The sequence below is a fragment of the Castanea sativa genome, chromosome 11 (genome assembly GCF_040712315.1).
Source record: "Castanea sativa cultivar Marrone di Chiusa Pesio chromosome 11, ASM4071231v1".
NCBI lineage: Eukaryota > Viridiplantae > Streptophyta > Magnoliopsida > Fagales > Fagaceae > Castanea > Castanea sativa.
This window is the reverse complement of record NC_134023.1, coordinates 53,495,426-53,511,016: the sequence shown is the minus strand read 5'-3', so window position 1 is coordinate 53,511,016 and position 15,591 is coordinate 53,495,426. Positions and strand designations below refer to the sequence as shown.

At 35.5% G+C, this 15,591-nt stretch overlaps 1 protein-coding gene across 1 annotated transcript; it reads right to left on the bottom strand.

The window, feature by feature from the left end:
- Nucleotides 1-8,319: 8,319 nt before the first annotated feature.
- LOC142615721 (10 kDa chaperonin 1, chloroplastic-like) lies at nt 8,320-11,365 on the bottom strand. Its single transcript, XM_075788497.1, has 7 exons — nt 11,227-11,365; nt 11,045-11,103; nt 10,816-10,866; nt 10,263-10,314; nt 10,083-10,147; nt 9,857-9,886; nt 8,320-8,446 (listed from the first exon to the last, which is right to left on the bottom strand). Exons 1-7 carry the CDS (start codon nt 11,315-11,317, stop codon nt 8,339-8,341), a joined length of 456 nt encoding a protein of 151 aa, XP_075644612.1. The 5' UTR covers nt 11,318-11,365; the 3' UTR covers nt 8,320-8,338.
- Between the last annotated feature and the right edge of the window lie 4,226 nt (nt 11,366-15,591).

The window sequence follows — 15,591 nt, the reverse complement described above, 5'->3', positions numbered from 1 at the left end:
GAGCTTCTCGATGTGGTAGCCATGGCTTTTGGCTCAGGTTTATGGTTGTGGCCTGTGGGAATGATGGTTGTGTCTTTATTAAAGAAGCTTCATTTGCTTAATGGTAGTTTCTCACTCTTCCCCTTTTATTTTTTTTTTCCCATCATATTGTCTTTCTCTCACAATTACTTTTCATTTTCTTTCAACCATTTACTCTCATATTCTCACACTGGCTTTTGCATCTGGATGCAGCTCTTGACTTTGGAATTTCAGGGAAGTTGATTTGAGTCATGGTGGGTTTTTTTGCTCAATAATACTGTTTTTAATTTATTTTGGCAAAATAGTATTGTTTGATGAGAGGAGATTCACCAGTATGTAACTTGCAAAAGCTGGTGAGAATTCTTCTGCAAATAGTCTCTAAGGGGTCCTTTTTCCTCCAACTCTATTGGAGTGCTTTGTAACTCCTCAACTAAGCTCTTCCATAATTGTCTAATTATGGATGCATAACCTGTTTGTTCACAAACTTATTTTGTATGACATCTCGAGAAAAAAAAAAGTTTTTTATCAAATAAGTTTTAAATAGTGCTAATTTGCCAAATAATTTTAAAATTTTGTATTATTAAGCACAAAAAAAGCCAGCCAGAGAGCTTTAGTTTTTGATTATTCAGTTGCCCTCCCAACCCTTCTCTCTCGTTCTTAGTCATGTTCATAGTTCTTGCAGATTTTAACATGGAGGTTAGCTGATGTTGTATAATGAAGATTGAAGTCTTCTCTTGATACTTGCCAATCTATTATTTAGTTGAGTGATATTCTTAACACTCTATGACTCCATGGCTGTGATCTAGTTAATAATAATCTTTGTACAAACCAAGAGTACCGGTATCCGTTACTGATCTGGTGGCCCACACACCAAGTATCCTTGGTCTATTTCCATACTAAGTCGAGCCCCATAATGCCTGCCCAAACATTTGGACGGCGTACCCCCCCCCCCCCCAACACGCGTGAACATGGAATAATGTCTTGGGAGAATTCACCTACCGAGTATTAAACAATGTCTGGTGCAAGTTTTAAGGGAGTCATGTCAGTGATATGCAAAGAGTCTCATCTGGTTAGGAATATACTACAAAACCCCCTTTCATCATGACAACCTCACTAAAGAGAGGCTATAAATAAGAGAAGACAGGCACGAATCAGGGGTTGAAAAAAATTGGGAGACACAAGAGGAGTAAGGAAAATTAGATCTCGGGAACTTAGGAATCTTGCTTGGATTCCAGGGGAGAGTGGGGGAGTTGGGGCCTTGAGCAATATCCAAAACTCCATCTATAGCGAATAAGGCCATCTTTTGGGCCTCCTATTGTGGGATAATCCCAACCCAACATACAAGTTAATTGGGGGCCTAAGCCCAAAAAGCTTAATTCGATAGGGTTTGGCCACCACAATCTTAATTACTCTCTTTACTAGAGTAATAATCTCTTTGGGGGGAATATCATTGTTCTTGTACAGTTTTTGGTTAATTAGTTGTACTTCCATGATGGTAGTTTTTTGGTTGGGAAGCTTGCACTCATTCACTAAAGCCTGCTTATGACATAATATTATCCTCAATCTCTTTCTTTTTTCTAACGGTCAACATATAAATTCAAGCACATTTGCAACTTTAACCAGAAGGTTTGAGTTTGGTTAATCCATAAATGAATTGCATGAAAACATCTCTGCGACTTTAATCATGTTATGTATGCTCTTGTTTTGCAGATGGTATGGTATATCTCCCACCAGCAGCAAATTTTGGTGAAGCTGAAACTCTTGTTAATAGTCTTACCCACTCCCCTCCACATACGCACTGCGCGGCGCCAATACTTCCTACTAGATAGTCTTCCTAATCCTTCTTAGTAGATAGTCTTCCTACTTGAACACAACAACCTTAGCATGATGAGGTGGATCGAGTCCAATCAAGAACTTTGCAACTCAACTCATTGACATCTTTTAGTTTATTCAAATGAGACATCTAGAGTTTAAATATTCTCTTCCTTCTTGTAATTATCAAAAACAAAAACACAAAATTATTCAAATGTGAAAAATAAAAATTTTGGTCTTTCCTATATGTTTTCTCAATTTAAAATATATAATTAAAACAAACTCTCACAATTGTACATCTATACCAAATTTGTAATTGATGAAATTTTTAGTTATCGAGTAAGTGGCATGAATTCAAACCCTAACTGTACCAAAAAAACAACTAATGTCTTGATTTAATAATAAAAAACTATTATCATAAATTTTATTATATAAAAAAAAAAAAACCACACGTGGGATTACAAAAATAACATTACCACACAATAAATAATTCTTAATCCTTTCATTGTTATTAAAGTTGTTGTACATATAGATATAAGTGATTTTACTTTGATAAATAAAATAATGAAGAGGAAATTAAATTAAACAATAGAGTTTTAGTAGCTTTCCCAAGTGAGCTTAATCTCGTTAGAGCAAAGTCACAGTGCAGTCTGTGCAGATCAGGGAACAAAATCCCAAAATTGCAAACATGCTTAAAATAACATTTCAAGTAAGCCCACTCTACAAGTAGATCCTATCTTTCAACCTTGGTTTTAGTTTAAAAATGGATTTATAATTGGTTAGCTAAACTAAATACAACTTAATAAAAATTTTATGATCCAAATTTTTATTAACTACAATCAGCCTTACCACAAAAGGCAATCTTCTAATTACAATTGCTAATTAACAAAGCATTCGATATTTGGTTTTATGTTTTACTGAAAGATGTTGGTGTATTTGGATTGGTTTAATTTTTTATTATTTATTTGAGCTTTTAAAAACAATATTTTAGCTTATTAATGTGCCCAATTTTTTTTAGAAATAATGTGCACATTTAGTTTAACTAATTTTTCAACTTTATGAAAATATGGTTGTTTGAAAAAAAAAATGTACTTAAAAAAAAAAGTTTTAAAAAGTTGTATTTTAAAAAGTGTGGTTTAAAACTAATTTACTAAAAAATATATAGATAGCTTAATCTCACTTTTTTTATAGGTATTGTAGGGACGCGATTTGCAACCCAAACCCAAAGTAAAAAAAGAGTGTAGGCCCAATGAGCCCAATACAATAAATTCGTTGAAAGTGGGTAGAAGAACTAGGCCCTAATGAATTTGACAACGGCTAGTATGGATTCAAAAGATGATCAAGCCAGAATAAAGAACATAGAAATGAAAGAACTCACTGTCCAAGGAGATCAGTCTCCAAATAAATTAATCAAACCGGTTACCAATTTAATTTTGGTGACCACAATATTCCTTACTTAATTTTCGATCCCCCCCCCCCCCTCTCATGGAGGGTCATTTCCATTATATATCTCCTTTTGGACCATCTTGATCCTACACTTGTCGACTATTTGAGCCCTTACTTGAGTGTCCGTCCCATCAGACACCCTCTTTAGCTCTCTGTGAGTCGTGGTAGCCAAGGCAGCCCTATCCAGGGGTCTTCTCCACATAAATGCGGCCAGAAAAGTAGCTGTCGTGCATTTAATGCGGTGGTAGCAGCTTTCCTTTAGATATTTTTGGGTTTCCCTCCTTCTCGTATATCCATGAGTCACATCCCTATCACTAGAGCTTCTTGAAGGGTCACTCTAATCGCTGGAATAAATATTTGAGCTACATTCATCATATCCGAGGAGAGATTCCTCCTCGAACCACCTTCCCATTTGTACTTCGCCCATTTAGTTCCGAGTCCAAACTATTCATTACCATTCGTTCGTCCTCGGACTGCTCACGCTCTTGGCCAAGGCCCAGGGCCTAATATATGATTTTGGGCCCTTAACCCTACCGTTACAATTATACTTTGTTTTGCCAACTTTCACCAAGTGAAGTGCTTTTTAGTTTTTACCACAGAGCATTCACATAAAAGGTTTTAAATTTTTAGTTTTTAACAACTCAAAAAACTACTTTTATCTATTTTATCACCTTACTCCACAATACACCTAGCATCAAAGGTTTTTTTTTTTTTACCACTTCATTAAAATATTCTTTTTCATTCTTTTAAAAAAAATAATTTTATTCTCTCTTGCTCTATGTCTCTCTTCTCCCAAGCAAAAGCAAAAGCAAAAACAACCAACAAACCCACCACTCACAACTCAAGGCCACCGCCAACCACCACCACTATACTACTACTACCACCCACAAGCCACAACTCCTACATCATAACCACCTATCCAACTCAGCCACCACCCACCACAGCCATCACATACGACACAAACTGAAACCCACCCACTACACATGCCAAAACACAAGCCACCACACACAGCACAAACTGAAACCCACCCACCGCACAAACTAAGAGAGACGGTATGAATAGAGAAGAAAGAGAAAGAAAAGAAAAATATGTTTTTAAGGAAAAAAAGAGAGAGAAAAAAAATATTAGTTTTTATTATAAGTTTCTAACTATAGCTCCATTGCCTTTTTTTTTTTTTAAGTATACCACTTTTGTTGTAGCCTGTATTTTAGTGTTTTAGTTGTTAAAATAGTATTATAGCAATTATACCTCATTTGTTGCGAATACTCTAGAGCAGTTAACACCCCCATCAATTTGTAAATAGTTGCTTACATTAAGAATAGGAGGGCCTAAATAAAATTAAAAAACAAAAACAAAAAGAAAATTCCATACAACTATATTATAGCCTTTGCCAAAGGGTTTGTGCAATAATTACTTACAACAAACGAAGTTTTTATTTACTTTGACGGGGAACATTTTAGCTAACTCCACATTCAGTCTTCCAAAATGAGCTAGTCTTCCGAAATGTTCTCTTTCGTAAATACCTACTTATCAGAAATGGAAGACTCAATGTAACAAATGCAAATTTTCACAACTACTCCAACAAGACGCTCGTCACGCACAAAAGCAGATGAATAAGCACTTGCGAGCCTAACCTTGACACCTGTCCACCACCCTCATGTACGGACAGGTAAAGATAGGCGTACTAAGCCTACTTACAACGCTCGCATCACCTAAGACTCTCCTACATTCACACAACCATCGGCAAAGGGATAACTCCCGTCTCTTACAAAGCAACTATGGGACAATTCCCAACTCCTACAAGTTAGCTAAGGGATAACCCCATGTCCCTACAATTTAGCTAAGCTGGTCATCCACAGACCCCTATATAAAGACCAAGACACCCCAATTTCGAGGTACGCAAAAATACTATTCCTTTCATATCCATGTGGGGATATAAAAAGAGAATAGAATACTATTGGTCCAGTTTCAATGAAAGAAGATAAAAGGTAATTTTAAGAATAAAGTGTGTGATATAAAAACACGACACCAAAACAACCCAAAGTAAAGATATAAAACTGCATCAACCTAAAGTAGAGTTGCAAGAAATAATGTGTGTGTGTGTGTGTGTGTGTGTGAGAGAGAGAGAGAGAGAGAGAGAGAGAGAGAGTAGACCGAGTGGACCGAATTGGATTGAAGTGGACCAAATGAACCGAAATAGACTAAAGTTGACTGAAATTGTGCATTAAATGTGGTAGGGTAAATGTGGTCGTAGCCACCATCCATTCAGTCATGTCAGAGCTAACTCCTTCTCCGAAACTCTTTTTCTACAGTATGACCTCTTCTAGTAACGTGTCAATGACGTGGCCTTACTGTCCGAGGGTGTGATCTCCTCAGCATGGTAATGTCCCCCTCGACCATGGGTATGACACGTGGCACTATTACCTTACTTAAATTTCTGTACCCTACAATATATATATATATATATATATATATATATATATATATATATATATATATATAGGATAAATTGCAAAATACACCCTTAAAATTTGGGGTGTGTGGATTTTACATCTTGAAGTTTCAAAATTTAATTTTTTTTTTTTTTTTTCTGTTTATGAGTTTTTAAAATTTTAGAGCATTTCATTACTTTTTTTCATACATTTTAAAATCTATTAAATTTATATGCAATAATGAAAATGTCGTGTTATTTTTTCATTGGACAAATGAAACACACATGACTAGCTAATATTTCACTTAACGAACACATTAGCAACAAATGAACGGAGGCTAACAATCCAAATACACTTTAAAGTGTAAAATCCAAACACTCTCAAACCCTTATTTAATTTTTTTTCTTTAATTTTCTATTTTTTCCTAGTTACTTTTTTGAACTATTTCCCATTTCTTCACAAACTCACGTCTCATGTATTACAGTATTAGAGAGCCTGTAGCTGTAAGTCGATGACACTGGCCTTACCGTATCAATTATTTTTATTTTGTTAGGAGGCCTTATCAATTAACATTCACCGATGCTGTCAAGCTCTACTTGCACAGTGCACTCCCAAATTTATGTCAAAGCAGGATTTTCACTCCCATGATTTTTCCATTCCCACAAAGAACCAACGCCTTTTCTTAAAACAAGCTTTCCTTTTACTTTCCCTTTCGTTGTCTCTCAGATTACTCTTTCTAAAGCAAAACCCACATTAGTTCACATTTGGTGATAATGGTGGTGATGAAGCTCTGTTACTGTGAGTGGTTTGTTCTCTGTCATCTACTGCTAGCAGCTGTTGTGGCCTCCAAGAACCATTGTACTGTAACCAAGCGTTCTTTCTTTATTTTGTTTTTTGTTTTGGAACTATGATGTCAAAGCATCGATCTGCCTTTGAATCTTGTTTTGGCATTGCGTTTTTGTTTTTCTCAATTTAACCATTCATTTCATTATGTGCATTTTCTCTTGCTGTTTTTTATGAAACCAGGAAGTGTAGCATCTCCACTTACTCTGTTTTTGTGCTTGTGTATTATACAACTGGAGCTTCTGTTCTGATAGGTTAAGTTAATTTTCCAGTGCCATTATGGTACTTGAAGAATGACCTGAAATGGTGATGGCTAAGAGGAACAGAATTTATACATAACTGGGTTTTCATTCGCTGTTTCTTCCATTATTCCATCTTTCTTTGGCAGATGAAATGAACCCCTCAACATAATTCATTAACCATAGCTCTGAAAATGGGTTTTCATTCACTAATTTTAAGAGTCAGCTAGCCAATGAAGCTATGTTTAAGAATGGCTTTAGGAAACCATAATAGTTTCTTGAAAAGTGAACACAGTATCTGCTTATTTTCAGCTTACATATGGGGATCTTCCATCTCAGGTAATTAACTATTTTATGTAATAGTGTGAACTTCTCTGGGTAATTTCGAATGATTATGTGGATTCTGGGGGCTGCAAATGTTAGGGAGAGAGGGAAAAAGGATGATATATTGATAGGGTACTTGAACCAGTTCACATGTTCTAACTACATGGTAAGTAATTATTATACCCAAAATTGGTAAATGCTAATCTATATAGAGGAAGATTGTTACCCAAAATTGGGATAGAGAATTAATATTCAATAAACATGATGGATAACATGAACAAACCTCGCGTCAACAATGATTTAATTTCATATCATTTTCCAAAATCTTATGCCATTGTGCATGAACAGTAGCGCATAAAATTCAACATGGATAGGATATTTCTCCAGGCAGTGAAGAAAGCATCTTTCTAATTTATTAAGTACACAAGAAAGGCCAAAAATCATAGTAAATTGTTGACCACTGGTTCACTACTCAACCATTAATCTTAGTTAATTGTTGACTACTACTCAACCACAGCTTGTTTGGGCCGAACCGGGCCGATTTGCCGCTGTCGCCGTCTTCACGACGCGCGCCGATCCGCACACGAAACACACTGCTATCGCCGTCTTCACCGGCCTTAACCCCTTTCTTCTTATTCTTCTTCTTCTTTGCTTCTTCATCTTCTCGCGAGCTCAGCGTTTGTTCTGCACTTCTTTGATAAGTTCTATTTCTTTTTCTTTCTTTTTTTTTTTTTTTTTTTTTTTTTTTTTTTTTTGAAAATGATGGTTAAATGCCTTTGGTCAGAGGGGCTTTATTTTGTTTGTTGTGCCTCTCTGACCAAACACGTGAGCCTGAGCTTTCTTTTTTTTTTTTCTTTTTTTTCTTTTTTAAATAATGAGAAGCTATACCTTTTTTAATACCTGCCCCATATATCTTTTATTTTGTTTGTGGGCTGACTAAATAAGTGAGCCACTAAGCCACATTTTTTATTATTATTTATTTATTTATGAGAAGTTTTATCTATTTTAATACCTCTGTCAATAATTCAAATGTCAAAAACTTGTTTATACTTATTACTATCTATCTATCTATTATTATTATTATTATTATTATTATTATATAAGTTTTCTATTATTATTATATAAAAAAGCATGCTTAGCAATATATAAAATATATATATAAATATTTTTAATAATTTTTTAATCGCCACACCCCGCTGCAACTGCACCCTATTTTTTCAAAAATTACCGAGACCCGCACCCGCACCCAAATCTAGAAACGCACCCGTGTTTCATAGCCAACAAGTCACCTGATTTACAGAAGCAGTGCTTAGCATCTGTACCCAAATCCACCTGAAATACCACCCAAAAAAAAAATTGTTAATTAATAACATCAACAACAACAAGAAGATTTCTGTGTGGCAAATAAACACACATCTGACAGGAGTTCAAACAGTGACAACCACCACCACATGCTCATAGGTGGTGAACATGCCATTTAGCCCAAAGAACATAAGCTGATAACAATAATAATATCAAATAATGGTAACAACAAGGACAATTTAAAGTTAATTAATATTTATGTAGGTGCTTGCCTGTGCCTAAGAATGACACTATTAGCAGATAAGCTGCAGATATTGAATGAATGAGTGCAATTATGTAACATCATCATTTCAGTGCAAGAATATTCATAGCATACCCTATTACACTACTATTAATGAAATAATGAGCAGGTTTCATCAGACAAAAAAAAAAAAACACTAATGTGAATATGATCATGAGCAATCAAAATTAGACATATCATCTAATTTCACAATCAAAGCATATACAGTCAAATATAACAAATGGTTGTGTTTGGATACCGCTTAGTTTGCTGAAAACTGAAAACACTGTAACAAAATAATTTTTAAATGTGTGAATAGTGCCATGAAACCCATTTTTAATAAAAGTTCTGGTGAAAAAAGAGATTTGTGGGTCCCGTGAACAGTGCATGAGACCCACTGAAAAAGACAGAAACACGCTTCTCCAAAAAAAAAACAAAAAACAAAAACGCAGACGCAAAGAAGCTCTATCCAAACGGATATGTGATATACAAACTCAAATTTCCTCCAGAGTATGGAGAAAAGGATAAAGCAGAAAACTTCACCAAAAGCTAGCAAAAAGACTACTTGGATCATAAATAAAATTATTTACTGACTAAAAAAGGATGATCTAAAAATATCTAATAATCACAACTTCTTTCCACTCATACAACAATGGCCATATGGCCTAGTAGCATCTGCATCTTTCTGTGAGTTTAGATCCAGGGGTCAAATACAGTTAATTAAACTTTGCCAAAATTAATATTAATATATATATATATACACACACATATATTTATTTATCTCTTTCCCCTCAATCCCAAAATCTGTACATTATTAGTCTGAATCTTTGATCTTCAAGCCATGTGTAGAAGGAATAAAGTGCTTCGTACAGATAAATATTTTATCAGGAAATGTCATGACAAATTCAATGCAAGCAACATTTTCTAAAGCAGATTCAGCACAATATAACCCATTTCTATAACACTGATACTGCAGCAGCACAAAAACTTCAATTGATAATTTATGGTGAATATAAGGACCCCAATCTTTTGTCACAGCACAATCATGAGAAATAACATATTTGATGAGGGTCATTTCACAAGAATATCATTTGTGAAGGCACTTAATGGTACCAAGGGCTATATGATAAGTGATAATTTTACAGTAAAATAATACTCACCTCATAGGCATTTATGTCTGAGAAAAGAACCTGCAACAAAATAAGCATTTAATAAATTTAGATGAAACATCAAGCTACAGAACATTTCTTGGAAATTATACCATAAAGAATAGGAAAAAGTTCATTCATCAGGAAGTTTATAGTGCCGGCAGCATAAAAATTGTTTCAGGCTTCAGCTACTGACTGAGAAAGCATAACCAAAGCTGAATACAATTTGGTTGCTTACCTTCTTTCCAGCCTCCACTTCCCCAACATCAGCACCAACAGAGAGAATCTGAAGCATATTCAGATGTATTAAAACTGCTGGTTAAATTATCCAGAGAGATTTTTTAATCTAAAAAATGAAAAAAAAAAAAAAAAAAAAAAAACTTGTTTTCACAAGACACAAAGGGTTAGCATTTCACATACCTCTCAAATTTAACAGCTGCTTTGGGCAACAATACTCCACCAGCTGATTTCTGTGGCATAAGACATTTCATCCATCAGCATGCCAACTAACAACAGATCATACACGAAATGTGTATTTATACAATGCAGAATTCTTGGCAACCACTATGTAGAAAGCACAAAATGACAACCAGTTAACGTGCAACCCTAACAGGTACCCTGGTCACAATGTGAATTTAAGTCGTGTGTAGAATGATTTACACCCAATATCTCTTGTTTGTCCATTCTTCCTTTCCCCTAGAGAAATAATGCCAGCTCATACTGGGCTAATTCCCAAGGATTAATATATATAGTTACAACTTGGTACCCAGTACCCACAAATATTACTGAACAAGATTGGTATGACCACCCAAAGCATGGCTTCAATTGGAAATAAATTCAATTTAATCAAACAATCAACTCAGCCCAACTTGGTTCTTACTTCAAGAATCTTACATTCTAATGCAATGATAAGAATAATAATAATAAAAAGAAGCCACACTACAGAAGATAAGCAGTAAAAGCAGGCATACCTCAGGCAGCTCCTCAAGACGAACAAGTACTCTATCAGCTTGTGGAACCACCTGCATAAAATTCAAAACCCACTTAATATTTGACAACAATCAACAATACCCAGATGAGTTAAGACCAAAAATAATAATAATAATAATACTAACCATGAATTTGACATACAAAGTGGTAACCTATCTATGTAAAAAAATTCAGCAAAACAATTAACTAAAAAAAAAAAAAACAGAAAACCTTGGTGGGTTCCCATATCTTTGAAATTGCGTTGACTCTGAGAGAGTTTCTCCGCAGACCTGTTCAGGACCCAGATACAAAAAACCATTCAAAAAGAATTCTAGAAAGAAAATGTTTGTTTAAGTAAAAACAAAAACAAAAGGGGTTGAAAGTTAATTTGTATAAGCTATAGAATTTAGTACCTAGTAGTGGTCTCTGGTTGGAGTTGTGGAGAGAGGGAGCATTGGTTTTGAAAAGAATGGGTTTTGGTGCTGTGAGGAAACTTGACGCCATGGATAAGCGAGAAGCAACTCAACTGTTTAGGCCCGTTCGGTTTTAAAAACTGAACATTGTCGTTTGAAAATATTAGTAAAAATATGTGGGTAAAAAAGCGTATAAAAATACGTAAAATGTTATTTAAAAACTAAAAATAATTTTTTAAAATCAACCACCAAACACCCTCTTATACTTTGTAATTTGTACTATGTTGGTGGTGTTGTTGAGTTCGGACAGCAAAACCCTTTTAAAAGCCTTAGAACCGCACGAATGGGCTCGATGTACACGTGTTTGTTTGGTTGAGCCGTTAACTACCTATAACAATACCTAGGCATGCTGGTGAGTTCGTGAGCACACCATGTTCACTTCTTACTTTTATTTTGAAAATATATTACTGTATTTTGTAAGGAAAAAAAATGAATATTATTTTATTTGGAAGTGTTCTTTCTTCTTCTTCTTTTTTTTTTGGGTAAAAATTTGGAAGCGTTATAGTAACTTGTAAGGGCATTAGAGCATCTCCATCCCAAAATCCTATTATATCCTATTTTACCATCTCAAAAAGTTATTTTATCAATTATACCATACCATTTTACAATATACTCAATATCGTAACTTTTATATTTCTATACAATACATTAAAATAATATATCTACACAATAAAATATATATATTTGCAATAATAATCTCTCTCTCAACCTCTCTCTCACCGCCGTGAACAAACCCAAAACCCCACACAACCACCATCAAAACCCCACAACCCCACCACTGCTGCACCCAGTCAACCTTTCTCTTTTATATTTTTTTTCTCAAAAACTCAAGCAAAGAGAGAGAGAGAGAGAGAGAGAGAGAGAGAGAGAGAGAGAGAGAAATGGAATCAACAATCTTTCATAGAAACCATTAAAACCCAACTTTTCTGCCATCCCCAAACAGCCACAGCTCAAACAATAGCACCAGTGGCAGTGGTAGTGGACTCCAACAACAACAACAACCCACACCACCTCCAACTCCACCATCATTTCCACACAAAGCAACAAAACCCATCACCAAATCCGAATCTGCCAACCCTTACCTAACTACCTTTGTTCAAGCAAACACTTCTTCCTTCAAACAAGTTGTCCAAATGCTCACCGGATCCTCCGAGACCGCAAACCCCACACAACTTACCCACGGCAAACCCACGTAACCCACGGCAAACCCACGCAACCCATGGCAAACCCAAACAAAACCCAACAAACTTTTTCCCATCTTTCCGAAGTGAATGACGATCCCCACGCCACAGCCCAACGTCGATCTCCACACCACACCCAAACACTGATCTCTGTGCCAAACCCTAAACGCCGATCTCTACGCTACCACACTGATCTGCAATGAGGGAGAGAAGAGAAATAATGAGCGAGTGGTAGCTTGCCATGGCCGATGACAATGGGTCAGGCCATGGTGTGGTGGTTATGGGGTTTTTGAAGAAAAAATTCTGATTTTGTATCTCATACAAAACACATAGCGGAAGCAACAAATAATGATCTATTTCATTCATGGTTGATAACGTGCACTATGTAAATTTCAGAATTTAAGAACATGATAGCGTACCTTGGTATGGAAAAATTCAAAACAAAGATTAGAAGCACTTAGGAACACTTTTAATCTTCACTCCAATTCCACTTTACGCCCAAGATGTGTGGTCTCTCAATCAGTTTTCAAAGGGAGAATGAAAGTGTGTCTCGCACTCTCTCACACACCGTTTCTTTTTTTTTCTTTCTTTTTTTTGTCTTATCTAATAAAAATTATGTATGTTTCTCCCTTTATAACTAACTGATTATCTAATTGGGCTGGCCTATTGGGCATTTCCAATTGGGCTTTAGTGTGTGACTTGGAGTAGGACCAAAAGGGACCAATAAAACACTAGCTCCAATGAGCCTTGGGCTTTTCCGTCAACTCTTGACAAATCTAAAGTTACCATTAATTATATTTAATACCACTATATAAATATAATTGCACTCTAGGCCTTATTAATAAATTATATCCCAAGACTTTATTATACTCGTAATCCCTTCATAAAATATTCGTAGTAACACAAAGTCATAAATGTAGACTGCCACTTTGTAAATTACTACATTTTATCCTTGAGTACCCGGTTTAATTCTTTAAAGTTATTCATTATATATTTATGAAATCCAATTTCATAAATATATACTTAGTAATTTCTTACTAAAGTGGTTAGACCTAACTCTCTGAATAACTGAAACTATTAAACTTATCTCAAGGGAATATTTTATATCTCCATTAAGAGACTATGAATTCCATCTTGAGAATATATGTTCCATCAACACTAAATGTGGCTGCCCAACATATTGAAGTTTTGACCATCACTTCAGATCTCACTCCTGATATATCAAAGCAACCTACACTTCATGATCAGGTCCATTATTCTCTCAGGATTAAGAGTTCATGCAAATAGAAGTCGTGAGATTTATTATTCATTTGACAGTCATTAGAAGAACAATAAATCTCACAGCGGTCCTGTTCAATATATTTTAACTCTTAAAACATATCAACATATCAACTAGAAGTCTCCACTTCCATGATCAAGACAAATCATCGTAGTTGACACGTTATAGTCTTCGCAGATGAAATGTCCAATTTCATCACCGACTATGAACTATAAATTCTGAGTTTACAAAGAACTTGTGATTTACATCTTCTGTGACTTTTCACATAAATCACATACAATGCATCTCATGGACTATATGATAATGTCCCATATTCATGTTACCATTATTTTAGATAATAATAAAATAACTTTATCAATCACAATATTAAGTCATACATCATGTCTTACATAATGTCATACATAATATCATACATAGCATCATACATAGCATCATACAATAGGATTTAAGGACACTAATCCTAACACTTTTGAGTCTGAAGAGAGGAGAGCAGAGCAAAATGAGAGAGAGAAGGAAGATAGAGAAAAGAAAAGAAATAATGAGAGAGAGAGGAATAAGAAAGTTTGAGAGAGAAAATTAAAAATTAATTTTTAGAAATACCATTTTGCTACAATAGCATCATATAAATAAGATGCTACTGTAGCATAATTGTAAAATTTTTTACAATTCTGAATGTTTACAAGTCCGAATGTTGGTGAATTTGGGTCTTTAATGGTATATCATCTCAAAATATAGGATATGCAAGGCAGGCTACGGATGTTCTTAGTATCGTGAAGGCAAATTACTAAAATGCTAAATTTACTAACCAAATATAATAAAAGTGGACTGCATTAGAGCACTACCATTAGGTGTGTCAAATGCCAAATATTTGGCATTTGACACACCAAACACCACTATTCAAGCTTCATGAGGTGTTCCAAATGTGTCAAAAATTTAAAACATGCTACAGTACCCTTATAAGTTTGGACGGTACGGATGAATATAACACATCAGTTTATTGTTTTTTTATTCATCTTTCTCTCTCATCTCTCCGTCAGTCTCTTCCTCTCTGTTTTTTCTCAAACCCCAATCCTCTCCTCTCTCTCAACCTCTCATCTTTTGTTGTCTCACCCTCACTGCTCTTCCACGCCGACGCCGACGTTAATGATCACTTCCACTCCGATCTCTTTCTAGCAATGGTTTTTTTTTTTTTGGGCTGTGGTTTGATGGGTGGGTTTAGACGGTGATGTGTGGGTTCAGATTGTGTTGGCTGGGTTCGGTTTCGACGGAGGTGGGTGGGTTCGGATGGGTGGATCAGTGGTGGGTGGGTTAGGCTGTAGGTGGATTCAGGTTCCGATAGATGGGCCGGCGGTGGGTGGGTATGGGTTCGAGGTCTTGGTCGTTGAAGCTTTTGTGGTTTTGAGGCCGAAGTTGCCGGTGGTATGAGGCCGGAGTCTAGGTTGACTTGGATTATGAAGGTTTTGGGTTTGGAAGTGGGTGTGGGTGAGGGTGTGGAGGAGGTGGGTTTGTCGGGGTTTGTGGTTGAAGTGGTGGGGCTTCCGATTTGGTGTTGGTGGGCTATGGGTTTGTTTTGAATTGTGTTTTGGGTTGTGGATGTGGTGGTTGTGTGGTGGTGGCTGTTGATTGTGTTTGATGAGTGGTAAATATTATTTTAATATGTTGTACATATTATTTTAATATATAGAATTGAAGAATAGAACATGTGATAAATGACGTATTGTAAAATGATGTGGTAAAATAATAAAATAGGTGTTTTGATGTGTTAAAATGGCATAATTTTACAACAGCTGATGGTGATGCTCTTAGTGGAGGCAAAGCCAAAATTTTTGGTTGTTGAGCGACCGT